This window comes from Phacochoerus africanus, chromosome 11 (assembly GCF_016906955.1).
Source record: "Phacochoerus africanus isolate WHEZ1 chromosome 11, ROS_Pafr_v1, whole genome shotgun sequence".
Classification (NCBI taxonomy): Eukaryota; Metazoa; Chordata; class Mammalia; order Artiodactyla; family Suidae; genus Phacochoerus; species Phacochoerus africanus.
Genome location: NC_062554.1, coordinates 3,129,463 through 3,155,845, shown reverse-complemented (window position 1 = coordinate 3,155,845; position 26,383 = coordinate 3,129,463). Strand labels below are relative to the sequence as shown.

The following is a 26,383-nucleotide window of genomic DNA, read 5'->3' as shown; positions in this document are numbered from 1 at the left end:
TCGGCACGGCCCTCGTGGTCCTCCGGGGCCCGCAGGCAGGCCTTCCCACTCTCGCCTCGGGAACCGTGCGACACAGGATGGTCTTGGGCCTCCCCGTGACCCTCACAACCGACCTTCCCTCCCTCGTCCTGGGGGCTTCTCTCCGAGTACCACGCCAGGTGCACCGGGCCGCAGGGGGTACCCGGTAGGAGTCTGCCAGCTACAGGCTCAGGTCTGGAGCAGCCTCGGCCTTTTGTGGGGAGGGAGCAGTCGCAGTTCCCAGATCCCCGAGGGCTGGTGACTGGTGGTTATCTCTGGAATTGACAGAACAGAGCTCAGGAGGGGTGCCAGGCCCCTGGTTCCACTCCGGGGAAACGGCAGCAGTCTGGGGATGCGTGGCAGGAGGAGGCAGCAGAGCTCCCGTTCTGCAATCGGCCACAGGGTCTTCACGCCCTGCTTTCACCTGAGCTCGCCTCAGGTCCCTAAGCCAGGCCCGCGCTTCAAGGACGGCTGTCATCCTGGCCACGGGGCTCCCTGCAGCTGCTGCTGTGCTCTGGGCCAGGGGCATTCTTCCAGGCTCCTCCCTGCTCTGGCCTCATTATTTCTGCAGGGGGCGGGCCTGGGGACAGGCATTTAGAGATGGCTGAGCCCCAGAGCGCCCCTTCTCTTGCTCTCCTCTCCTGAAGCTTCTAAATCATCAGGGCACCTTTGGGAATCTGGGTCCCCTACCTGGTCGCCTGCCCATCCTCACATGGAGAGCTGGCCACCCCCCCTCCAGCCCACAAGAAAGCCACAAAACTGCGGTGGTGGAGACGTTTATTGAATATGGGGGTGGGGTATTGCTGTCTCTGTCAGTGTGTACGGGGTGCTAGGGAGACAACCCGAGGACGTCTGCCCAGGACTGGGAGGCTGTTCCGGCCCCAGGCTGGGGGCGGCGGGCAGACTGAGGGACGGGGGGTGTGTAAGGGGCGGGAGGGCGAAGCTCTGCACACATCCTTGGGACCGCGGTCGGGGCCCACCCAGTCACCAAAGCAAGAACTGAATAAATAAAGTGCAACCGTGGGGTCGGGAGGGGGGAGGGGGGGGGCCCGGGCGCGCCCCCGCCCGCAGCCCACATTCAGTGCTGCCAGGTGCGGCCCGCCTCCCGGCCAGGCCATCCTGTCCAGTCACCCCGATGTCCGTCCCTCCGCGAGCCAGGCAGGGCCCCGGGGCAGCTACTGGAGGTAGCGATAGGCCTTGAAGCAGTGGTTGCCAGCATCGGCCACCACCACGTGGCCGTCCGAGGTCAGTGCCAGGCCCTGTGGGCCATACAGTGGCTCTGCAGATGTGTTGATATAGGACAGGAAGGAGCCGGAGCTGTCGAATACCTGGGGAGCGAGAGAGCGGGGATCAGAGGCGAGGCGGGATCAGGCGGGTGAGCGGCGCCTGGGGGCGGCCTGGGGGCCCGCCTCGTGCCAGCCCCGGGCTTCCCCACCTGGATGCGGCTGTTGCCCCAGTCGGCCACGATGATGTTCCCGTTGGAGTCCACGGCCACCCCCGTGGGGGCGTTGAACTGCCCGTTGCCCTCTCCGTGCGAGCCGAACTTGAAGAGGAACTCTCCGTCCGCGCTGTACACCTGGCAGGGGACAGGGCTGGGGACTGGGGACCCGGCCTCAGGCAGAGGGCAAGGCCTTGGAGGAGGCGGGGGAGAAGCCCCGGGGCTGAGGCCCCCCAATCTGCTGCTCTACACCAGGTCCATGCCGCCCACTGCCGAGGGGACAGCTCCAGCTGCGGTCGCCTGGGCCCTGAGGTCTAAGAGCTCCTCCCCAGGAAAAGCCGTTCTGGGGGTTTTCTGTCTCCTCCGCTCCACGGCCAGCGAATGCGCACACCCCGAGGACGTGCTCTCAGCTCCCCGCCCCGCGCCTACCCTGCCACGTCCAGGGTCCTCAGCTGGATTATTGCAAAAGCCTCGTCTTGGGCCTCTGTGTCCCAGAGACAGAGCGGCCTTCCCGAGACACCCAGGAGTGCACCACCCTCCGCCCGCAGTCCTCCGGTGACTCCCCCTGGCTCCCGGGAAGAAAGGAAAGTGCCTTCAGGGAACAAGCCTCGCTGTCCCCTGGCACCACTTCCCTGTGCAAATCCAGGCTGAACCACTCGTGGTTTCCTGACTGCACGGCAAGGGCCCACCTCCGCTTCCTGGCTCCTCCCGTCCCCCTCTCTTCTGGTTCATTCCCTCTTGAGCTTTAGGCCGTTCTCAGCCTCACCGGATTCAAGGGCTCCTGCTAGGCGCCCCCCTGCCCAGGTCCCCAGCACAGGATCGACCACGTCCTCCCGTGACCTCCCAGGGCCTCCCTCTCCCCATGAGACCCAGGAAGACGGGGGACGTGTGTGTGCCGTGTTCAGCGCTGTGTCCCCAGCCTCCGCACCGTGCCTGGCATGACAGCCACGCGGTAAAGGTTTCGGGCTCTCGGGAACGAGCTCGAGGGGGAGGAGGTGAGGGAGCGAGGAGCCCCGTGGAAGAGGAAGGGCTGGGGACGTGCGCACGGAAGGAGGGCGGCCACTGACCTTCACCGAATGGTTGTGGAAATCCGTCACCACAATCTCGTTCTTGTTGTTCACGGCCACGAAATGGGGCCCTGAAAACACACAGGGGGCCTCTGGCAGTGAGCGGGGACATGGAGTGGGGCGGGGAAGAGCGCCCGGGGTGACAAAGGGGGGGCGTCCGAGGAGGGGTGGGGCCTCTGGGACGATGGTGCGAGGGTACAGAGAAGGGGGAGCCCCTGGGGCCCAAATACAGGAGGAGGGGTCTTTAGAGCTGGGGCACCCCAGGGAGCGCTCTGGGCCTGGGGTATCAGAACAGGATCTCCCAATTCTCCCCCAGTACCTGCGAAGTGGCGATCAGTGGCCCCACGGCCCCCAAAACGGCCAACCAGCTTGCCATTGGGCTGGAAGGTGAAGACGCAGCAGGACTTGTTGTCCACCACGATGATGTGTCCGTTCCGGTCCACGGCCACTCCCTTGGGGCCCGTGAGGCGGCCAGCCCCAATCTTGGTCTAGAGGAAAGGAACGCCCATCAGGGCCCGGATCCTGCCCAGCGAGGAGGGCAGTCCCAGGCTGGAGCCCAGCGGAACCTTGGGCTGGGGATGGGCCAAGCAGCCTGGGCCCTGACCACCAGGAGGCCCTAACCGGTCCCCTCTGCTGGCCACCGCGGGTGCAGAGAAGCATGGCAGGAGGTCTCACCTTGAACTTGCCCTCGGGGGAGAAGATGCTGACCCAGCGGTTGTCGTAGTCTGCCACGATGATGTCTCCATTGGTGTCCACGGCCACACCTGTGGGGCGCTGCAGCTGCCCGGGGGAGCGCCCTCGGACCCCAAAACGGAACTTGAACTGGCCTTCATTGGAGAAAACCTGAGCAAGGAACAAAGGAGGGAGCGGGCAGGAGGGGAGAGACTGTGGGCACAGAGGGAAGGGGGCAGGGTCCTGAGGGAGGGGACCCCCCATTCATTCATCATTCAGCAAGCGCTTACCGGCACCCCCTGTGGGCACAGTGGCTGGGGCAGCGCTTGGGGGACGTGCAGCAAGGGTGCGAAGGCGATTGTGAGAACATGAAAGGGCGGGAAGAGGTCAGAAAAGGCAAGAGCGGGGGCTACCTGAGCTGCTAGAGAGGCCAGGCGATGGACTGAGCCCGGCTGGCAAAGGCAGGAGAAAGGGGTTCAGGCAGAGTGACCAGTACGTAAAAGGCAGAGTCCGCAGGGACGCTGCCGGAGGCCAGGATGGGCAGTGCTGTCCAGTGTGGCTGGAGCGCAGGGAGCGCTCCCATAAAGAACAGGAGACGTGAGGCTTTATTCTGGGTGGGAAGAGTCACTAAAATTTGTGTGCATGGAGTTCTCTTGTGGTTCAGGGGGTTAAGGAGCCGGCGTTGTCACTGCGGCAGCTTGGGTCACGGCTGTGGCGTGAGTTCGATCCCCGGCCTGGGAACTTGCACACGTCACGAGCGTGGGGGAAAAAAAAGAGTTCTGGGCTGGAGCGTGACAAGGTGAGATTTGATTTGCGGTAAAATGAGAAACAGATTTGGTTTTTGTCCCCGGTGCCTGGCACAGAGCTCCTCCAACCCCTAGAACTTCCTGACCAACAGGCGTGTCTGTCGCCGCTCCCAAAGAGCCCCTGATGGGTTTGTGCTAATGAGGGGATGGAGGGAGGGGCCTCTAGACAGCTTCCGGATGGGGCTGGTCCCCAGAAAGACCACCTGATGAAGAGGTCAGAACTTTCAGCCCCACCCACTAACCTCTGGGGAGGAGAAGCGGCGGGGAGCGGGGAGCACAGACGAAGCTCTGTAAAAACTCAACAGGACGACTCCATAAGCTGCCGGGATGGCGCCCCAAGGGCATGGGCCCCAGTTCCACGGGGACCGAAGCGCCTACCCTGGGGACGCTTCCAGACCTCGGCCTACGTGCCTCTTACCTGGTTATTCACCTGCATCCTTTATGATATCCTTTCTAGTCAATAGTAAACAGGAATGTTTCTCTGAGCCCTGTGAGCTGCTCTAGCTGACTGGCCGGGCCCAAGGAGTGGCCTGTGGGAACCTCCACTTTATAGCTGGCTGGTCAGCAGTACTGCTGACTAACCGAACTTTGATTCGCTTTGGAGATAGGGCCGGTCTTTCGGGACTGAGCCCTTAACCTGTGGGAGGTGAGGCCATCTCCACGTGGACAGGGTCGGAAGTGAGTTCAGTTTGCAGGCCCCCTTTGCCGGTGTCCACTGAGACCTGGGGACCTGCCTGGTGGTGGTGGAAAAAGCACGGGGAGCATTTCAGAACCAGCACTCTGGCGGTAGGAAGGAGCTGAGACTGGCAGCTGGCCGACCCGTAGGAGGGGCTACAGTGGTCCAGGGGAGAACTGAGGGTGGCTCGGACCAGGGCACTCGCTGGAGGGAAGTGGATGGATTTGAGAGACATCCAGGAGGAAGATGCAGCAAGACTTAGCAGCAGTCAAGGAGTGGGTGGGTGAGGGTCGGGGGATGGCCAAGGATTAGCTCATCCTGGCTGTGAAGCTGCCAAGGTCATCTTCCTCCTGCCGAGTAAACCCTTCCAGCCTCCTACCTGCTCCACCTTCGCTGCCCAGCATGCTCAGGTCTCCCCATTCTTTTTTTTCTTTTCTTTTCTTTTCTTTCTTTCTTTTTTTTTTTTTTTTTGGTCTTTTTGTCTTTTCTAGGGCCACTCCTGAAGCATATGGAGGTTCCCAGGCTAGGGGTCGAATTGGAGCTGTAGCCGCTGGCCTACACCACAGCCACAGCAACTCGGGATCCAAGCCGCATCTGCAACTTACACCACAGCTCACAGCAACGCCAGATCCTTAACCCACTGAGCAAGGCTGGGGATCGAACCTGCAACCTCGTGGTTCCTAGTCAGATTCATTAACCACTGCACCACGACGGGAACTCCAGGTCTCCCCATTCTAAAAGCACCTGCTCTTGAATGATGCTTTCCTCTACAGCCAAGCCTATCGCTTCTCCTTCACAAACAAAACGTCACTCACCGCATAAGCTCCACGTACGGCTTTGTGAACATGCTAGGGACACAAAATAAATCAGAGCCCTAGGAGCAGCCTTGACGAACTCAAGCTGTGGTCTTGCTCTTTGATCCAGAAGTGCTCCCTTGCTAGTGGACCAGGCCCTCTGCCCCTGCCCCATCCCCACTTCTCAGGCCTGTGGAGCTATTTGAACTTGACCCACCGAAGGACGTCACTCCTCCTGACGTGGGCCTTCCATCGTGCCCTCCCTTGGCTGATCAGAACAGCCCCTGGGTTCTGTCCTGGTCCCTGGAGCTGGACAGTGCTCGCCGGCATGAGAAGGTGGGCAGCCCAGGCTGAGGAGCTGCTGTGAGGGGGACTGACAGGGACCGCCAGGTGGGCAGGGGGCCCACGTGTCTGCCTCCAGCCTGAGCTGCTTCATTTCTAGCTCGACACGGAGGCCTTGGCGGGGGGGGGGGGGGGGGGGGGCTCCCCTTCCAACCTCTCCTAGTCCACCCCTTCTTCACGGCCAATGCCTACGCCCCCTTTGAGTTCCAGAATGTACAGGCCACTCCTTCAGAGAAGGGTTTGGTTTGGTTTTTCACCTTTTTTTTTTTTTGGCCTCGGCCTGCAGTGGCTTGAGGTGTGATTGCAGCTCCCAGACCAGGGACTGAATCTGAGCCCCAGCAGTGAAAGCACCAAGTCCTAGGCACTATGTCACCAGGGAACTCCCTAAATCAATATACACACATCAAGGGAGGTCTCCATGATACACGCTATTGAGCTCTGTCCATAACAGCTTCTGTAACTAAGCAACTGGTCAACCCCCTTGCCCCCTCTAAGGATGCGAGCCCCAGATGGGCAGGGGCTGCATCTGTCTCATTCGCTGCTGCACTTGCAGCGCTGGTATAGGAACTGGCACCCTGCAGACACTCAACAAATGAATGAATTCCTCAGCTCCATCTCAGGCCAGAACTGGACATCTCCATATGGAGGAGGCTGCAGAGCCATCTCAGACTCACCACCTACCAAGTGAACACATCAGCTCATTCCCGGGCCGGCTCCCGAGTGGCAGCACCACGTACCCAGGGCACCAAGCCCCGCGATTCCTGATTCGTGTCTCTCCCTTGCCATCTGACGGCGCATCAAAACCTGCTGAATTTGCTTCCTTATCGCTACAACCTACCGGTGCCCTAACTTGGTCCTTAACCAGATCTCTCTCCTGTGCCAGGGCAGCAGCTGGCGACTTCAGGATCTGAGTCTCGTTGAGGGAGAGAGACTACAACAAAACAAGCCAAGCGGTGATCCCGGTAAGGTCTGAAAGGGGCTGCGGCAAAGGCTGAGGGCGCGCGGAGGAGAACGTGACTCACACTCCCCCGAAGGAAAGGAGGGCGTTTTCACAGAAGAGCTGATAGAACTTCTAGACCGAGACCACCACACAGGATGTCATAGCTCCAGATCAAAGTCTTCATTCAAATTCACAAAACACGCGGGAGAAAATCAAAATTCCACCGCTTCCGCCCCCGAACCATTTACGGCGTGACCTCAGCTACCCATCTACTGAGAGTGACCTCCCTCCAGCCCCTGGGGGACCTTTCGGGTCCCTGAACAAGCCCTTCCAGCACCTTCCCAGCTCCTGGCTTTTGTTTGCAGCCCCACCTGGGCAATGATATGTTCCACAGCTCACACTGGAAGGCTCACTGGTGTCAGGCACGGCACGTCACATCACTTAGGCGCCCAGCCGCCCTCTGCGGTATCCTTTTCCTAATTTTACACATGAGTTAAGCGGCGCTCAGAGAGGTCACGTGACCTGTCAGTAGGCGGCAGGGCTAGGATTCAAGCCCAGGTGTCTGGTTTCAGAGGCTGAACCTTGAACTGCTCTGCTGCGCTGACCACACGGGGGCTGCCAGTAGGCTCTGCCTGCTGCTAGGCTCTGCCCACAGCTAGGCTCTGCCCGCTGCTAGGCTCGCTACAAGGAAGAGACAGAGAAAGCCACATTTTCGGGCCTTACCGAGCTCCAAGTGCAGCAGAGGCCATGTCTGTTTGAGTGGCAGGTGCTTCACTCGGGTGTGTGAGGGAGTGGGAAGGCCAGGGGCAGGACCACCTGTGACACCACTACCGCCGAGCCACTGGAAGGGACCCCTTTTCCCAAGTTACCCCCATTTGACTGTCTAGTCAACGGGATGTTTGCAGAGAATGGCACAGACAGCACACATCCTGGAGTCACAGGCATGCTGGAAGGTAGTAGGGGAGCCGCCGAGCCTGCACCCTGACCACGGGGGTGGTGGAAAGGGGAGAAAGTCAGCCAGCCAGGTGGAGGCTCTGGGGGCGGGGCAGAGGGGAAGGAAGCATGAGCCGGATCTTTGCGGTCCAGGAGCAGGTCTGGCCTGAGCCACATCTCCAGAGGCAGAAGCAGCCAGCGCAGTGAACCCTGGTGTTTAATGGTGAAGGCGCTGGTTCCTGCTGCCACGGTGACAAAGGGTTGGCAAGGGCGCAGGTGGCGACTGGTGTATTAGACACAATACTGTCTGTAGGGTTTCATCTTTCAGGAGGGGACCCGTATAGTCTGGTGCGTGTGTGTGGTTTTCTTGCTGCTTTTAGCGGGCCGTAGCGAGCGAGAACCTCTGTTTTGGTTGGAGGAGCGCTTACCTGGATGCATTGGTTGTTGCTGTCTGCCACCACTATGCGGCCGCTGCTGGCTGCCGACACACCCTGTAAATTGGTGAATTCGCCCTTCTCCCTTCCACGACTGCCTATGAGGAAGAGATGGGATGGAAGTCAAAAAAATTCACCCTGAGGTCGCTTTGAGCCTTCCCCCCGCCACTGCCCACACGGGGGGGGGGGGGGGCGTCTGGCTCCGCCCTCAGCCCTCTGTACCAACGCGGAAGACAAGCTCGTCCTCGATGGGGTTGTCCTTCCGTTTGCCGCCGGTGCTGTACATGGAGCTGGGCCTACGCACCGCCTTCTGGCGCACGTGGCTGCCCGGGCCTCCGGGGGACTTGACGCGGCGCTTGACGTCGTCCGGAGACGGTGGCAGGTCCCCGGGACGCAGGGCACGCACGCGGAAGGGGCTGCCGCGCACTGGCTGGCCGTAGAGCAGCACCGAGAGGAGCAGCTCGCCCTCGGTGCGCGCCGTGTATACCAGCTCGTATGTGCCGTTCTTGTGGTCCACCACGGGCACCGGCAGGCGCGCGCCGTCAGGGCCCGTGATCTCCGCGCGCAGCTCCGCGCTGCCGGTGCGCACCAGCCGCCCATCCTTGTCTTTGGTAGTGACGGTGAGCGAGGCGGGCTGGCCCACCAGGGCCTGGCGGAGGCCCTCGCCCGTGGCCACCGTCTCGTGTGCCGTGGCGCTCGTCGTGAGCAGCGCGCCCAGGTTGAGCACCGATCGCCGCAGCCCGTCGACCTCAAGGACCAGTTCCAGCTGCGCGTTCTCGTGGGGCCGCTCCGGGAAGGCCTGCGCCGCCAAGGCCGCCAGCCTTTCCCGCATGTGCTTGCGCACAAGCAGCACCTCTGGGGCCGAGCCCAGGCGCAGGGCCTGCTCCGCGAAGCTGCAGCTACTGCCGATGTGCTCCTGACCCTGGCGCAGTGTGTCTAGCTGGGTCTGCAACACCTGAGGAGGCGTCGGGGAGGGCTGGGTGAGCAGGCAGGTGGGGACAGGCTGGGGTGGCCAGGCGCGCGCGCGAGCGTGGGGGGGGGGGGGGTTATCTGCGACTCCTGGGGAACTTGTACTATGGCATGAAGGCGATGCAGGAGGGTGAGTGTGGACAAGGGGTGCAGATGCCGCAGCACCTATGGGCGGTGTCAGGAGGCGGAAAGTAGAGCCTGGGGGAGGGGAGTGCGGGTGTGGAGCGCAGGGCAATGCAGGGGGCAGTGCAGCCGTCTCCTGACGGGCGCGGGGAAGAGAGGGGGCCTGACGCACCTTCTGCTTGGCCCCACAGATGGCCTCCAGGTCGCTGACCAGAGCCTGCTTGCGCTGCTGCAGCGCTTGCTCCAGGTCCTCGAAGGCTGCGCTGATCTGCGCCAGGGCCTCGGCCTTGCGCTCCTGCAGCTGCTGGCTGATGCCCCCGACTAAGGCAATGGCTGCGGACAGCTGTGGCAGGCTGCGGAGCGGGGCCGCCTCAGACCCAACCGCTCCCGCCCCCTGGGGACCCCACTGCTGCCCGGGACGACGGCTCCTCCCTGAGACCTCCCTGCTCTCCCTCCGCAGGGTCGCCGCCCCCGCCCGGGATGAAACGCCACCCCAGGTGGCCGCCCCACTGGCCCAGGTGCCCGCCAGGCGCCTACCGGCCGCGCACCGCCTCGAGCTGGCGCTGCAGGGCCGCCTTGTGCTGCTCCACCACGTCGCGCAGCAGCACCGTGCCGTGCTCCCGGTGCTCCCCCGCGCGACACTCGCCGCACATGGCCGTCTCACAGGCCTCACAGTAAAACTCCATCGTCTGGCGGGCCGCATAAGGACGCTGGTCAGGCCACGGCTCGACACCGCACGTCTTTGTCCCCTCCCCTCCCCCCACCTGCACCCCTTACCTGGACCTTCTCCAGGGAAGCCCCCTCTCCCCCGCGGCCCCGCGGCCCCTCCCCCAGCCTCTCCCCCTCCACCCCAAGTCCTGGCCTCACTGGGCCTGCTTGGGCCCACCTTGCCTTCATGGTTGGGGCAGGAGAGGGGACGGCCAGCCACTGCGCTGAGGGGGTGGGGGCCCTCGGGGTCGTGGGCCCCATCGGGCGCCTGCTGCATGGCCTCCATGAGGCTGCTGATGAAGAAGTTGTTCTGCAGCGCGGAGACGCCCTGCTCCGGGAGGATGGACGTCTGCCGACACACCGGACAGGACAGCGTCAGGCTCTGGGCAGGGATGTAGTTCTGGAGGCACCTGGCCGGGGAGGAGGCGGAGTCAAAGGCGTGGGGGGCGGGGCCGGGGCCGTGCGCCCCGCCGCACCCCCGCCGCACCCCCGCCGCACCCCCGCCGCACCCCCGCCGCACCCCCGCCGCACCCCCGCCGCACCCCCGCCGCACCCCCGCCGCACCCCCGCCGCACCCCCGCCGCAGGGGCCAGTCCCTCCCTCACGCGTGGGCCCTTCCACTCCGCGTCGAAGGCTCGCTGGTTGGCACACGTCTGCTCCTACCCGCAAATGTAAAGGGCCTCGCCTCTCACGGCGGAGGGGAAGCTCATCCCTGAGGTGCCTCGGAGGAGCAGACTTAGCCGCATTCCTCCCGGGTCACAAGCACAGGCTCACCTTCCACAGGTGTTTACACACCCTTGGCACAGAAAATATGCACCTAGTCGCCGTGCCCCGCCCCAGTAAGTTGCTACACATTGACTGACTGCCTGCTCTTGCCAAATGTGTGCCAGGCTCTGGGGACACGCAGATCAAGCACAGTGCCTACCTCTAAAATACTCCCACTGTGCAGAGAAAAAAAAGGAACACAGGCAGAGGTTACGGAAGCAAACTGCGTGACGACCAAAAGGCCCGGGTCCTGGAGCTGGGCTGCCTGGGTTCAATTCCTAGGTCAGTCACCTGCTACACTGTGTGACCGCTGACAAGCTAATTAACTTTTATGAGCCGAGGATCCTCCCTCTGTAAGCTGGAGAAAGTTCAGGCTTCACAAGGTGTGGAGAATTGAATGTCAAGTGCTGACATGCCTGACTCGCAGAAAGCACTGGATACTGTGGGCTACTAGTGTCACCTGTGGTTAATATAAGACATAGAGAAGATGCAGCGACGAGGAAATGCACAGAAGGGGCATCTGGCCCACGGTGGGCACAGAGGGTAGCCTGGAAAGGCTTCAGAGGACGTGATGTAAGCACAACCTTCATGGACAAACCGCCGTTGGTCTGACAGGCAGGGAGAGGAGGACTGGGGGCGGGGGGGTTGTCCCAGATGCAGAAGGTGCCAGAAGCAGCGCCGTCCGGGTGGGGATCATAAGCAGTGTGTGGGGGCTGGAGACTGAGGGCAACGAAGGTCTGGTGAGGGGCGTCTCTGGAGAGAGAGAGGCAGGGGCCGGCTCAGGGAGGGCTCCTGGGCCACCCGAAGGAGCGTGGAAGTTAAGCTCCCAATGGCGCGAGGGGGTTGCAGGAGCTTAGCGCAGCCAGGTGTGCATTCGATCCAGCCCGTCTTCACTGCCCCTGTGTGCAGGGTGAGCATGAACAGGAAGAGGCGGCGGACCAGGGCGGAAGCATCCTCCTCCGCCTCAGCCTCTGGCTACCGTTTAGTAAGTGCAGGGTGCCCGGCGCTGTGCTTTGCACCTTCTGGTTGTCAGCGGACTCAGAGCCGGCAAGCGGCCCAAAGGGAAGAAAGCCAATGAGCACAAGAGCCAGACCCAAGGCAAAGCAGGTGCTGAACCAGGAAACTCTTACAATAGTCTCGGCAAAAGTGAGGACGGCCTGGATTTAGGCAACAGCCAAGCCGACTAAGGCGGAACAAATCCGAGAGGCATCTAAGAAGGGCCGCGGGTGGCGGTGTTGTCTTATTGGACACGGGGAGCGAGTGATGAGTCTTGGTTGATGCCCAGATTCCTTGTCCAGATGACTGAGTGGATGATGGAGACACTCACCACGGTGACAAACACACAAAGAGGAGGGTGTGTCGGACAGTCCAGCCTTGCCTTGGTTGTGGGACATCTGGGCGGAGGGGACCAGTAGACAGTGGGAAAGAAGGCAGGTGAGAGATGGGGAGGCCGTGGATGTTTTGATGGCCCCTGTAGCCAGGGGAGAGCATGTGATGGCCAGGAAGAGGGGGACCCAGCGCCAAGAGCGGGAGGGGCACCCGTGAACACTGACTGAGGGGGGCAGAGAAGAAGAGGAGAGACGGCATCAGGGCAGCAGAGGGCCGTGTCATTCCAGAAGGCGGGAGGGAGGAGTCCTCGGTGGAATCAGGGACGGTAGGGACTGCAAAATGCCCACTGAATCTGGCAACTGGGAGCGCCTTCCTCCGTAAGGAGAACAGCTAGTGGAGCGGGGTGGGGCCGACGGGCGGAGGAGTGATGAAGAGGGTGGAAGTGAGAGGGAGGGTGTCGGACTGGGTGGCAGCTGGGGGGACAAAGGGACAAAGCAGAGGTCTAATCTGCTTGGGGGGGGGCGTCTTGAGCCTGAGTATAGAATAAGAGGCGAAGAGACGAGAAGATGCAGGACAAGGTCTGGGCCGGGGGAGGGGCTGGACCCCCCCCCCCCCCCCCCCGCCTCGGGGAGTGGGGCAGGGAGGGACCAGAGGCCCGGAGGCCCCTGAGCGCAGAGGGTGAAGGTGGGAGGCGAAGGAGGGGGACCCAGGCGAGCGGAGGGGGACCCAGGCGAGCGGCGGGGAGGCTGCTGGAGGGAGGAAAGGGCTCGGGCCAGAAAGGGACCCGCCAGCGGGCGGTGGAGGCCCCACGTCTGCGGAGGGACACTGCACAGTGCGACCTCTCCCATCTCCTCTGTCTCTCAGTGGGTGTTCTTGGCAGCCCGGGATCTGCATTAATTAATTTTTATTTATCTAACAGACACTAGGCGCCAGGCACAGTTCTAAGGGCCGCACAGATATGAACGCATCTGTGACCTGGGTTCCCCTTCAGCCTTCGCCAGTCGAGATGGGTTTTTGCCTCATGCTCCACATTCCTCGGGGTCAAGGGAACGTTTCTAAGTTCTTGGTCAGCTCCGCGGAGGCCCAGGCCCTCTGTCTGCGGCATCCTTGACACTGACTCTGCTGCCTGCAGGGTGGCTCCCCCACTCCCTGGGGCCTTCCTTTGGGCTCGGTCTCTCCATTATCTCCACCCCGACACACACACCCCTGCATCACTTGTCGGCGGCCCTGACGGACACAGGGTGACCCGCCCCCCACCAAGATTTCTCGGCTCCTGGAGTTCCCACTGTGGCTCAGTGGGAACAAACCCAACTCGCATCCATGAAGACAAGGGGTCAGTCCCTGGCCTTAATTAGTGGGTTAAGGATCCAGGGTGGCTGTAAGCTGTGGTGTAGGTCACAGACATAGCTCAGATCCTGCGTTGCTGTGGCTGTCGTGTAGGCCGGCGGCCACAGCTCTTATTCGACCCCTAGTCTGGGAACCTCCATCTGCTGCGGGTGCGGCCCTAAAAAGACAGAAAAAAAATAAAAAAGAGATCTTAGCTCCTAAGTCTCCTTACCCCCCACAGCCCCCAATTCTTTTCTCCCCTTCACCTCAGCTGTCCACTCCCCTGCTCCTGGAACCACTCGTGTCTCGTCACCCATCAGGGCGTCAACTCTGAAATCTGCATTTCAGCCATGCGGCTCAGCTCCCCAGTAGCTCTCTTCCCAGTTTGCTGAATCTGCGGTTCCTCCTGCAACATAGCTTTGAACTCATCAAGAGCCCCCCTTTTCTTTTCTTTTTTTTTTTTTTTGCTTTTTAGGGCCGCACCCACGGCATATGGAGGTTCCAAGGCCAGGGGTCTAATTGGAGCTACAGCTGCCGGCCTACACCACAGCCACAGCAACGCCAGAACCCAGACCTGCTGAGTGAGGCCGGGGATCGAACCTGCATCCTCACGGATACTAGTTAGATTCATTGCTACTGCGCCACCAGGGGAACGCCCCTGTTTCCACTCCTGCTTCCCTAGAATCCACTCTCCACACAAGCAGCCAGAGTGAGCTTTAAAAAAAGTCTAATTTATAACAACAACAACAAAATCTAATTCATGTCGCATCACTTCCCTGCTACAGAAACTCCTCCAGTGGTTTCCCACTGCGTTCAAAACAAAAGCCACACTCTGCTAAAACTGCCAAGGTTCCCCGTGGACTGCTCTGTCGCTTTCGGGCCTCGCTTCAGCCCCGTTTCCTCCTCATCTGTCACACTGGCGTCTCCTCTGGTGGCTCACATGCCCCCCTCACTTCTTCCTTGAGGCCTTTGCATCCAACACTGCAAAGGTGTCCCTGGTGCCTGGAACAATCCACACATGGCCCTTTCCTTCTCGTCGTCAGGTCTCAGGTCAAATGTCACCTCCTCGGGGAAGCCCTCCCTGATGACTCTATGCAGACCAGCCCCTGGCCCAACCACCCTCACTTTCCCCTTGGTGGTTTCCTACGAAACACTTCACCCAAGCTGGTCTCTCCCGTTTGATTAGCTGATTGCCGAGCCTCCCTCATGCCGCAAGAGCCGAAGTCCTTGAGAGCAGGGAACGCGGGTGAGTGAATTCGTAATAGTTAGGAGAGCAGGTTCTGCAGTCAGGCCTAGCTTCAGACCTCAACTGTGCACCTGCCGCGGAGCCTTGAGTATTTCTTTTTTTTCTTTTTTTTTGTCTTTTTGCTATTTCTTGGGCCACTCCCGCGGCATATGGAGGTTCCCAGGCTTGGGGTCGAATCGGAGCTGTAGCCACCGGCCTACGCCAGAGCCACAGCAACGCGGGATCCGAGCCGCGTCTGCGACCTACACCACAGCTCACGGCAACGCCGGATCGTTAACCCACTGAGCAAGGGCAGGGACCGAACCCACAACCTCATGGTTCCTAGTCGGATTCGTTAACCACTGCGCCACGACGGGAACTCCTCGAGTATTTCTTAATTACTCAACAACTCTGAACCAGAGCTTCCTCCTCTCTAAGGTGGGGATAATGAGGTATCTGTCGTGAGGATTAAGACATGTAAGTCACTGAGCTGGTCCATGGCAAATAGCAAAGCCATCGATACACGGCAGCTCTTGCTATAATTTCTCAGGCATGGATTTTCTCCAGGACGGCTCAGTGATCGGTGTGGGAGAAGGTGCGGAGACGCCCACGGCTAGCCCTCACCGGGTTAGAGAGGACAGGTGCAGGGCAGCTGTGGTTGCCCAGGACCTACCCTGGGATCCAGGATGGGCAGGAAAGAAAGGGAGGCTGGGGAGCTGGTGGCTGGGAGGAGAGGGAGCAGTTGAGGGCGCGGGATGCCATGTCCCGTCAAAGCTGGTATCGCGGCAATGGGGGGATAACGTCCCCGGGAGAGAGGCTGGCTGGGGGGGCGTGGAGGACGTCCCTGCAGACACAGTCAGGACTGAGAGGCACAAGTGGAGTGAAGTCACTGGGGTGATGAAAGCACTTGGAGTCCGCGGGGAGGCTGAGGCTGTTTCCAGGTGACAAAGTGGACAGAGCAGTCGTGCGGGGCCCTAAAAGCCCAGGGCTGGAGGGGAAGAGCGTCCCTGGGCAGAGCCAGGTTCAGGGCAGGCAGGAGGGTTTGGGTGGAGACGATGGTGAGAAGCAGCCCAGGGACCAGGCAGAGCGATGAGGGGTAAGGCTGGAGGGAGGCCGCCCTCCACCGACAGATGCCATCAGGTGTGAAGCCCTGCAGCGGCTTCCTGCAGCTCTCAGGGTCAGAGCAGGGCACCAACCGGGCTGCAAAGCCTCTCATGGGCCGGCCTCCACCCAGCTCTCTGGCTCCACCCAGGCCTCGCTCCACCACTCCTGCCTCTCCGGGCTTCCTCTAGGCTGTTCTACCTGCTGGCGCTCAGGCCACGCGGCTCTCCCCTTCTTCTGCCGGGAAGGCTCGGACCACTGCCCTCACTCAGGTAACTCTCATCCAGCCTCTGGGTCCCACCTCGGGGAAGCCCTCCCTGTTTCAACTACAACAATCCCATCTAAGATCTCAGCTTAGCACTTCATTTGTGGCACTCATTTTTTTTTGTTGTTTTTTTTTGTTTTTTTTTTTTTGTCTTTTTAGGGCTGCACCTGCGGCATATGGAAGTTCCCAGGTTAGGGGTCAAACCAGGTTAGGCCTACGATGCCACAGCCACAGCCACGCCAGATCTGTGTCGCATCTGTGACCTACGCTTCAGCTTGTGGCAACGCCGGATCCTTAACCCACTGAGTGAGGCCAAGGATCAAACCCACATCCTCCCAGACGCTATGTTGGGTTCTGGGTTCTTTTCTGTTTGTTTGTTTGGGGCTGTACCTGTGGCATATGGAGGTTCTCAAGCTAGGGGTTGAATCGGAGCTGTAGCTGCCAGCCTATGCCAAAGACACAGCAACACAGGATCCGCGTCTCATCCGTGACCTGCACCACAGTTCACAGCAATGCCAGATCCTTAACCCACTGAACAGGGCCAGGAACCAAACCAGCATCCTCGTGGATACTAGTCAGGTTCGTTACTGCTGAGCCACAATGGGAACTCCTATGTTGGGTTCTTAACCTGCTGAGCCACAACGGGAACTCCTCGTGGCTCATTACCGGTGCACAATTACATTCATCTATGGTCTGGCTGCATGATGATTTGATCACTATCTTTCTTGTCTAGACTGTAAGCTCTTTAAGAGCAAGGATCATACCTATTTCTGCTTATCTCTTCTTGCCCAGCACCTGGAACAGGTCTGGAGCAGAAGTTGCTCGATAAATAACTATTTGTTGAATGACTAAGAGCTAGAAACCCAGCGGCTGGGAGGGGCTGCTTTTCACTTAGTGCCTTGGGATGACAGTGACCACAGGCACGGAGGACAGACTCAGCTTCGAACATCCTCGCGCTGGTCAGAAAGTTCTGGGTGCCGGAGCTGGCCGGGCTGCTCGGCCCTGCCTGATTTCTCTGGTGACGTCCAAGACTGCCCAGGCCACCCTCGGGCCTGGAAAGGGGCAGAGAAGGCCCTGCGCTGAGCAGGGAGCACGGCCCCCGGGCCGGGGACCTCTGGTCCTCTCACCGGTTCGTGCCTCATCTCCTGCGCGTGCTCACCCCTCCCCGGCACACGCACCCTCACCTCTCACAGAAGGTGTGCAGGCAAGGCAGAACCTTGGGGCACCGGTACCGGTCCAGGCAGATGCTGCACACCAGGAACTGCTTGTCCATCGGCGGGACCTCTGAGCTGGGGCTGTCCTCCCTCTTGGCCATGGTGCCCACGACGGCTCCTGCCACGCACACCAGCCTGTGGACGGACAGATGGTCAGCACCCGGAAAGCCGGCCCTGCCCTCTGCACCTGCTCGGCAGCACCGCCCGGAACCCCTGCAGAGCAGTGGCTGAGGCGGAGCAGGGAAGGATCTGGGCGAGGGAGGGGGACTGGGTGCCCCCCGCCCCGCCCCGAGCACGCTGCGCTGGTTCCAAAGCACAGGCTTCGGGGGGGCAGGCTGGATTTCAAACGCAGTTCAGCCTCTTGCCAGCTCTGTGACCTTGGAGAAGTCACATACCCTCTCTGAGCCTCAGTTTCCTAACCTGCAGTTATGGGAGTAATAATGCCCACCTCACACCTGCAAGAGCGCAGGTCTGGGGCGGGGTCTGGGGATGCCAGTTTCACCGATGCGCCTGCCCTTCATCTCCTCTGCCCCCCAGCCCTCCCAGGAGACCTTCCCGATGGGGTGCCTCGCCTCTGACCACCTGCGGCCCTTCTATCTCTGCTTCCACCCACCCCACAGAATGACTGCCTGGGATCACGTTCTTTCCCACATCCAATCCGTATCCGGGTCTTGGGGATGCTGTCTCCTAATGCCTTATCCCCTTTTCTCCACCTGCACAGAATCTGCCCCCCGTTGAGGCTGCTGCCAACTCTCTCCAGCGCTATGGCCTCAGGCTCCTAACTGGTGTCCTCATCTCCTCACCTGTGTCTTCCCATCCATCCCCCTCGCAGCCAGAGGGAGGCTTAGAAAACACAGATTCCCTTTAAATTCTTTCAGAGGTTCTCCATTGTCCAGAGGACAAAGTCCAAACTCCTTAAATTGGCCAACAAGGCTTAGCTTTGTCTGGCCCCTACCTCCCTCTGCAACCTCGTGTCTCATGATTCTGTGAGCAGTCACACTGGTTTCTCTGCACTTCCTGGAAAAATCCTTGTTCTCCGGCTTCTGGGCAGTCCCTCGTTCTGTTCCCTCTGCCGGAGAGCCTCTTCCAAACCGCCCCCCGCCACTGTGGCTGGCTGGCTCCTGCTTCTCTTTCAGGTCTGTTCATAAATTTCCCTTCCCCGACTTCCCCAAGTCCGGGATAGCTGCCCCACTTTCGTATCCCTCTGCGCCCTGTATTTCCTGCATCCTCGCCCTTATACGTGGTCCTGTGATCTTCTTATTACTTCTCTGCTTCCTCCACTCTATGCACAGGTATATATATATATATATATATATATATATATATATATGAATTAATATAATTATAAATATATATATTTTATTCCTAGCACTGAGCACAGAGCCCGACATAAAGATCAGTCTATGTTTATTGAATTAATTCATAATTCGGTGAATATTTATTAAGTGCTGACTTTGCACAGGCGCTGGGGACAGAGTGATAGAAAAAACAGATTCGGTCCTTGTGGTGAGGAAGTGGTGACAGATATTTTAAAAGTAAATAAACAATGGATACTTTCAAGCTGGGGGAGGAGATGCTATATAGAAGAAAAAAAGGATGCTATGAGAAAGAGCACTTTTTGGAAAAAATTGGGTAATTGGGGAAGATGTTTTCGAGCAGGTTAACTCATTTGCTTTTTTGGCCATGGTGTGCAGCAGCTCGATGTGGGATCTCAGTTCCCAGACCAGAGATCAAAACCAGGCTGCGAGGGTGAAAGCGCTAAGTCCTAAATGTTAGACCACCAGGGAACTCCCAAGCAGCTAAATTTTATTTTATTTATTTATTTTTCTAGGGCCACACCGCAGCATATGGAGGTTCCCAGGCTAGGAGTCAAATCAGAGCTGTAGCCGTCAGCCTACACCACAGCCACAGCAACGCAGGATCCAAGCCGCATCTGCGACCTACACCACAGCTCACGGCAACACCAGATCCTTAACCTACTGAGCGAGGCCACGGATGGAACCCACAACTTCATGGTTCCTGGTTGGGTTTGTTAAGCATTGAGCCATGATGGGAACTCCCCCAGCAGCTAAGTTTCAAGCAGGGCTTTGAGGGCTGGGAGGAGAGCAGCAGGGAGAAGGTGGGGCTCAGAGAGAGAGGCAGGGAAACCACCCCAGGCTGAAGGAAGAGCAAGAGGGACAGGCCTCTGCAAGGACCCCGCGGCCGGAGCAAAGGGAGTAAAAGGCCAGAGCTGAGTCTGGGGAGGTGGCTGGAGTGAGAGCATAAAGGATCTGGATGTCAAGAATCTGAGTTTTACCCCGAATTGGGAGGGGATGATGCAATTTACCACCACCACTGCTACTACTAGTAATAATAATTTAAAAAGCTACTCTGGGAGTTCCTGTAGTGGCTCAGCGGAAATGAATCCGACTAGCATCCATGAGGACGCAGGTTCAATCCCTGGCCTTGCTCTGTGGGTTAAGGATCCGGCGTTGCCGTGAGGTGTGTAGGTGGCAGACGCAGCTCAGATCCCACATTGTGTGGCTGTGGTGTAGGCTGGTGGCTACAGCTCTGATGAGACCCCTCGCCTGGAAACCTCCATATGCTGTGGGTGTGGCCCTAAAAAGACCCCCCCCCCCCAAAAAAAAGGAAGCTACCCTGGCAGCTGTGAGGACGGAAGAGGAGCCAAGGCAGGAAGCAGGGCGCTCACGTGGGAGGCGACCTCAGTTCTTCAGGTAAGATGCTGTTGGGTGTTAGCAGAGCTAGAGGCAAAAAGGTGGGTCCATGTGAGAAGTAAGCACGAGGTGGAGTCAAAAGGACATCGTGCTGCCTGGACGTGGGGGGGAAGCGGTGTCCACGAGGAGCCCCAGTGGGTTGTGCCCAGGAACAGCGAAGGCTGAGGGGGTGATCTGGGCCGTGTCGTTTCAGCCACGCTGTATTTAAGGTGCCCGTGTGACACCCAGGAGAGATGTCGAGAAAGGAACAGAATACGGGAGCTCAAGAGAGAGGCCTGGGCTGGTTACCACTTTAGGAGCCCGGGCATATGAATGGCACGTAAGGCGATGACAATAGATGGGACCGTGACCCTGAGAGCGTGCGACCAAGGAGGGCAGGGGGAGAGAGTAGCCGAGGAGAGAAGGCGCAGCGACGTAAGACGAAGACCAGAGCGCGGCCACCAGGTCTGGTGGTGGTGGGTGCAGGGGCAGAAGCCAGGTCAGAGGGGGAAGGACGGATGGAGATGCGAACGAACCCAGTGGATGGAGACACTTCAGGAGAGACATCTGGCCATGGAAGGAGACAGAAAGATAGTTGGGCTACTTCAAACCAGGCCGTGACGAACCTCGGGCCACCACTCTCTGGGCCCAGCTGGCCACCGCAGGCCTCTCTAAAGACCATGAGTGAATGAAGGAGTGGGGCCGGTCCCGAGGCTTCTCCAGGTTTGGGGAGGGGCAGAGAGGGGCTGGGCTGCAGGTGCCCTATGGTGACGGGCGGGTGGGCATGAGAGGGCTTCCTGAGTTCATCCTCTCCCGAGGTGGGCCCCGGGATGCCGAGCTTCCTTCTCCAGATGTGGCGGGCTCCGAATCTGGAGACTTAACTACAAGGACAGCAACGCAGCAGGAGGAGGACAGAACCAAGGTTGGCGGAAGGAACAGGAGGCCAGGGCCAAGCTGAAGCTTCTGTTCCCTGAAGGGGAGGGCTGGGAGGAAGAGTAGGAGGGGTCTAGGGGCGCTGCTGGGGCAGCTGGATGCCAGGCTCCGCCTCCCTCGGAGCCCAAGGGGCTCTCCCAGCCTGGCGCACAGGGGCGGGGACTGGGCCCCATCCCAGCAGGACAGCTCCTCCCTCCCTTCCCCTTCCTGCTTCAGTTCCCCACCCAGACGTGCTGGGCACGCAGCCGCTGAGGTCATACCCCCGCCTAAATCACTAAGATTCCTTTCCTCTCCTCGGCTTCTGCTCCCATCTCTCCCACCCCACTGCTCCTCGGAGATCTGCCCCATGGTCCTATAGGTCATGAGTAAAATGGACTGCGTATCACAGCAGACACTTGGAAGGTCTTGAACTCAGAGCTGAGATTTCGCTCTCCTTCCTCAGGCTGCCCACAGCCATCTCGGTAAGCTTCAGCCCTGCAACCTTTTCCATGAGGTTCTAAAGGCACCTAATTTCCCCTTTCAGCATTCATTCAACACCTCTGCTAGGCCTGGGAGTACAAAGATAAACAGGTGCGGCTCGGCCTCCCTGGATTCCACAATCGAATAACGAGATTACGCTGGAGCACCGTGGTGGGGGCATGCCGGGAGCACAGTCACCTAACCTAGATCCACGCTGGAGCAAGGGGGTCCTGGAGCTTGGAGAGCGAGAGAGTTCTCCTGAAGGGAGGCCCCGTCAAGCCCAGAGCTCCAGGATGGGTGAGGTACAGAGAGCACAGTGCCTTCTGCATCAGGGGATGAATCGAGCACGGAGAGGAGAGGCTAAGACGCGTGGTAGGCAGGAGCTCCATCGCGCAATCTTTGTTGCCCTTATTAAGGAGTTTAGACTTTCCCCTTTCCCCTAGGGGATTAAGGCTTCATCCAAAGAGCAAAGGAAACCTTTGGAGGGTGGGGGTGGGGTGCGGCGGCAGAGGGGGTTTAAGTAGAAAGCGAGAGAGCGGCGACAAGAGTAAATTTTTGAACACAGTGTGGCAAACAGTTGAGGGCGTCACAGACAGACAGTTACCTTACACTGCCATGGTCTAGAGGAGGGTGGTGTGGCCTTGACTGGGGGGCAGCAGAGGGGAGGCTGAGAGAAGTGGATTTCATAGGGAGGAGTCAGCAGACCTTGGCGACTGGTTGGTTAGATGTGAAGAATGGAAGGAGAAAGAATTAGACATGATTCCTAGTTTATGGGCTTGGAAGCTGAAAGACGAGTGGTTTGGACAGAGAGGGCTAAGTTCCGTGTTCAGTAAGAGGATCCGAGGTGCCTAGGGGATATGCAAGTGGGACAGGTCATCCTGGCAGCTGGGAAGACAGCCCGGAGCCCAGCAAAGAGGTCTGGCCTCGAGATAAGGATTTGGGAGTCGCCAGGGCAGAGATGGCGCCTGAGGCCATGGAAGCAGGTGACAGCACCCAGACAGGGTCAGAGAGGAGAGTCTGTGACGGGGCCCTAAGGAACCTCAGCATTGAAGGGACAGGCCAGGAGGCAAAGCCTGCAAACACACGGAAAAGGGAATCAGGCAGAGAAACCACGAGCGGCAGGGAGAAGAGAGCATCGCGGACGAGAGACCAGTCTCCACCGTGAAATGCCGCAGAGGGGCCATGCTTCAGGCCCCAGAGAAGCCGTCAGGAACTTCAGGGAGTGTGGTTTCCCCGGCCTGGAGGGAAGGAAGCTAGACCCAGGGGCTAAAGAGGAAGCTGCCTGTGAGCAGATGAGGACAGCCAGAGCTGATTCCCCCAGAGCCTGGACATCTGCAAAGGATGTGTTTCAAGGCTTTTCAGTTTCTCCAAAGTCTCAAACAGCATCTAATTTCCTCCGCCGACTTCCTCCTACAAGCTCAGGAGACACGATTTGCACAGCTGTGAGCGGAGGCAGGCGACCAAAGCACTGTTAACAAGTGGATACAAGAGGCCAGGGAGGCTCGCTGGCTTCTGCAAGTGACTCGCCTCGCTGTTCCCCAGCCTCCACGTGTATTTGATCATTTGAGGGCTCAGCGAAACGACAAATGACTACAGGTTACAGGCCTGGGGTTTCTCTGGAACAGATGAAGCCTGAGGGGTCAAGTCCTCAAAGCCAAGGAGTCCTTTCGGTAAGCCTGGGGACCACCTCTGTGGGACCGTATCCCCCCTGGCCCCACGGCCAGACTGAGTAGGTGACGGAACCAGTCCATGAGCTGATCAACCCATCAGACCATCCAACTTCCCAGCTCTCCAGATAAGGCCCTTCAGGTGGTCACTAGAGACACACTGCTGAAGTGGACACGCTCCCGGTCCATCACAAGGCCTCAGGCAAGGGTGGGAAACAGACACGGAAATACATAACGACGAAGCGATAGGCGGCATGGTATCAACGCATTCAAACTGCTAAGGTGGCGAAGAGAAGGAAGCACCTCACTCTGAAGGTGGTGGAGGAGGATAAAGAAGGCTTGCAGAGGAGTTCCCGCTGCAGTGCAGTGCATGAGCATCTGACAGCGGTGGCTCAGGCAGCTGCAGAGGCGCAGGTTGGATCTCCCACCTGGTGCAGTGGGTTAAAGGATCCAGTGTCACTGCAGCTGCCGCACAGGTAGCACATGTGGCTCAGATTCAATCCCTGGCCCCAGACCTTTCACATGTCTCCGGTGTGGCGAGCAAGAAAGAAGGAAGGAAGGAAGGGAGGGAGAGAGAAGGAAGGAAGGAAGGAAGAAAGGAAGGGAAAAAAGAAGGCTTGCAGAAGAAGGAATATATGACCTGGCTCTTGGGGTACAAATAGGAATGTCTTAGGTACCTTGGGAAGAGTGAGTAAGGAACAGAAGCATGAAAACTTAAGACACACGCACCAGCTGGGCAAGAGCGCAGGACTCAAAAGAGCAGAGGCTGTACGTGATGCTATCACAACCCACTCGAGGCAAGTTTCCCACTGACCTCTCTGGCTGCCCCTTCCCCGGCCGCTCCTTATGTGTCTGGTTCCTTGGGGCTTCGATCTAGGGCCTCCTGCCCCCTCGCTTCCATACACCGCCTGGGAAATCTCACCCTCTCCCTGGTTTTGGTTACCGTCCACTCGCTCATGACCCCCACAGCCTTATCTCCTGTGCAGAAAACTTTCTTGAACCCAGGCCTGTACAGCCAGCTGTACCTTGGACAGGGGTGCTGCTAGAGACTAGCCTAAAATGGAATTCACTTTCCCCTGAGCCACTCTTCCGGCTGTAGCTCTCATGTCAACAAAAGGCAACACTATCCACCGAGTCACACCAGCCGGAACCCTGTGCATCTTCTCATTTCCTCCCCTTCCTCCATCTTTCAGGTTCGAGCTCTGACTCTGTCTGGCCCTAACAGGTGTCTAGGTAAAAAGCTCAGGCGATCCGGGAGCTAGTCCTGACTCTTGCTACCTTTCATGAACGCAAGGTAGGACTCCGGGCAAGACCCTCCTCCAGCCCCTCGCTTTGTAAACTGGGGGGAGGCCACTTTTTCATCCCCAAACCTGAGATTCCCAAGGTTCTCTGTCCAGGTGAAGATTGTGATGTGTGCCCTTGATTAAATCCAGTCTGGTACCACCTTGGGTATTTGATTGCTGGTTTCCAAGGAAAGGCTAGGTGTGTTAGGGAGCGGCTGCAGTTGTTTCCCACCCCCCTTGCAAGATAAACGTTTGCTGGGTTTAGGGCACCCATGCCACTCCCTCAGGCACATTCTGCCCTAGCCATATGGTTTGGCTCTGTTTTTCTGAACACAGGCTGTACTCTCCCAACGACGGGCCTTTGCTCAAGCTCTTCTCTCAGCAAGAATACCATTGTCCCCTAAGCGGCTGAGGCAGCACCTGGCACACAGAGGGTGCTCAGTATATGCTGGTGACAGGAGAGCCATGTTTAAATCACTGCAGTTCCTTCTCACCAGACAGAGAGGCAAAATCAAAGGCAGTAACAAGACAAGGGAACAAAGTTCCAAGGAAAAAGCCCTCCACTTCACACAAAGAAGCTTTCCCGTAGCAGAAGGTGGTAAGTGCTCTGTCACTGGAGGCATGCAAGCCAAGAGAGGCAGGGCACCTGTCAGGCCTGCAGCTCTGATTCCAGTTCTGCAGCAAATCAGAGCCCTGCTTCAGGGGATGAATGGGCACTGATGAGCTGGACGGACAGGCGAGGAGAGACCTGTGCAGAAGACCTCTGCACCTGTTCCAACCTCCCAGATCTCATCTTGCTACCAGGGCCAGCCCTGGGTTTGCTTTCCACATCAGAGACCCCCACGCCAGGAGCGAGCCCAGAGCCGGCCTTCAGCGGACTGACCTCCCTGGGATGCAGCCTGCCCCTCCGAACTGCAACCATCTGTCCCTGCAGGTTTGCAGCCCATGAGCTGGAGCCAAGTCCAGAAGGGAGGAGGCCAGGACCAGGGAGGGGCCTGGGGTCCTCCAGGCGGGCCCAGGCTGCAGGGGAAACAGAAGGGTCCTTTCCTGCAAGAAACAGCCTCCGGAGGAGGCTTCCTGTCCAGGGGCCAGTGCGAGAGGAGAAAAGGGTGTCCCCTAGAGCCCCCGAGGGGCCGCTAGGTACCTGAGGAGGATGGAGGGGGTGGCAAGGGCTGGAAGAGTCTGCACCAGCGAGAAAGGAGCCCGCGGGCGAGCTGGGCCACAAGACTCCAGAGTCCCACTCCGCAACCCCACCCGCGCCCCCGCCCCCCGCCCATCCTCGACCGCAGCACTCGACCCCCTCCGCCAACATACACAAGCTCCCAAACCCCGAGCTGCTCCAAGGATCCATCACCCATCCACCCGCGCCTCCCCCCCAAACATGGACCTCACGTGAGCAGCCACAGCCCGAAGAATCCCCCCACTGCTCTCACAGACAGGGACACGCCTCACGTGGACAGAGGCAGGCACAGCTCTGGGAAAGCATCTGTGCCCCCACCCACAGACACTCGGACAGACCCCGCCGCTCGCACCCGGACCAGGGCCGGGCAGATGGGGATACCAACGCCCCCCGGGGGGCCGCCCGTCGCACTCACCGCGGCCAGGCAGGATGGGAGGGCCGAGGCCCGGACTGCGGCCACTCCGAGGGGCCCGCGGCGCTGCCCCTGCTGCCAGCGCCCGTCCGCCCGGCCCTGCCCGCGGCGCCGCCCCACGTCCCGCGCCTCCGCCTGTCCCCGCGCCGGCGCCGCCGCCGCCGCCGCCGCCGGACCAGCCGCACAGGCCGGAGGGAGGGGCCGGGGCGGGGCTGCGGACCAGCCGGGGGAGGGGGCGGCGGGGACCCACGCCCCGCCCACGCCCCGCCCACCGCCGCGGAGGCCCCGCCCGCCCCGCTCCCCCAGCCCGGCGGAGACTCCCGCAGAGGTTGCCTCCGCGATCGGGCTGGGTAGCCCGTGAGGCGGCGCGCGGAGCCCGGATCCTCGAACCCCGCTCCCCGCTCCCCGCCAGCCGCCTCGGGCTCCCGACAGTTCCAGGGACGGGCGGCAGCGCAGGTCTCAGGGGCTCCGTCCAGAAAAGGCAGCTGGGCAGCAGGGGTTTCGGACGCTGGGAGTCGGTAAGGACTGCCTCGGGGAGGGGCCCTTCCAGGCTTCCCCGGCGGCGGGCTCCTGCGGACTGTGCTGGCGTGGTCTCTGCTGGGCGGAGGACC

At 59.8% G+C, this 26,383-nt stretch overlaps 1 protein-coding gene across 4 annotated transcripts; it reads right to left on the bottom strand.

Moving 5' to 3' along the window:
* Window positions 1-778: 778 nt before the first annotated feature.
* TRIM3 (tripartite motif containing 3) lies at window positions 779-25,904 on the bottom strand. Of its 4 annotated transcripts, XM_047752374.1 has the most exons (12): window positions 25,776-25,904; window positions 17,116-17,280; window positions 10,099-10,330; window positions 9,750-9,901; window positions 9,385-9,565; window positions 8,343-9,075; window positions 8,115-8,218; window positions 3,199-3,366; window positions 2,843-3,011; window positions 2,524-2,594; window positions 1,454-1,594; window positions 779-1,346 (listed from the first exon to the last, which is right to left on the bottom strand). In XM_047752374.1, the coding sequence occupies exons 2-12, from the start codon at window positions 17,244-17,246 to the stop codon at window positions 1,194-1,196; spliced, it is 2,235 nt and encodes a 744-aa protein (XP_047608330.1). In that variant the 5' UTR covers window positions 17,247-17,280; window positions 25,776-25,904; the 3' UTR covers window positions 779-1,193. The 4 variants fall into 4 exon arrangements, with proteins under 4 accessions (XP_047608330.1, XP_047608332.1, XP_047608329.1 ...); XM_047752376.1 differs by lacking the exons at window positions 17,116-17,280; window positions 25,776-25,904 and having other exon boundaries at window positions 10,104-10,329; XM_047752373.1 differs by lacking the exon at window positions 779-1,346 and having other exon boundaries at window positions 1,461-2,594.
* Between the last annotated feature and the right edge of the window lie 479 nt (window positions 25,905-26,383).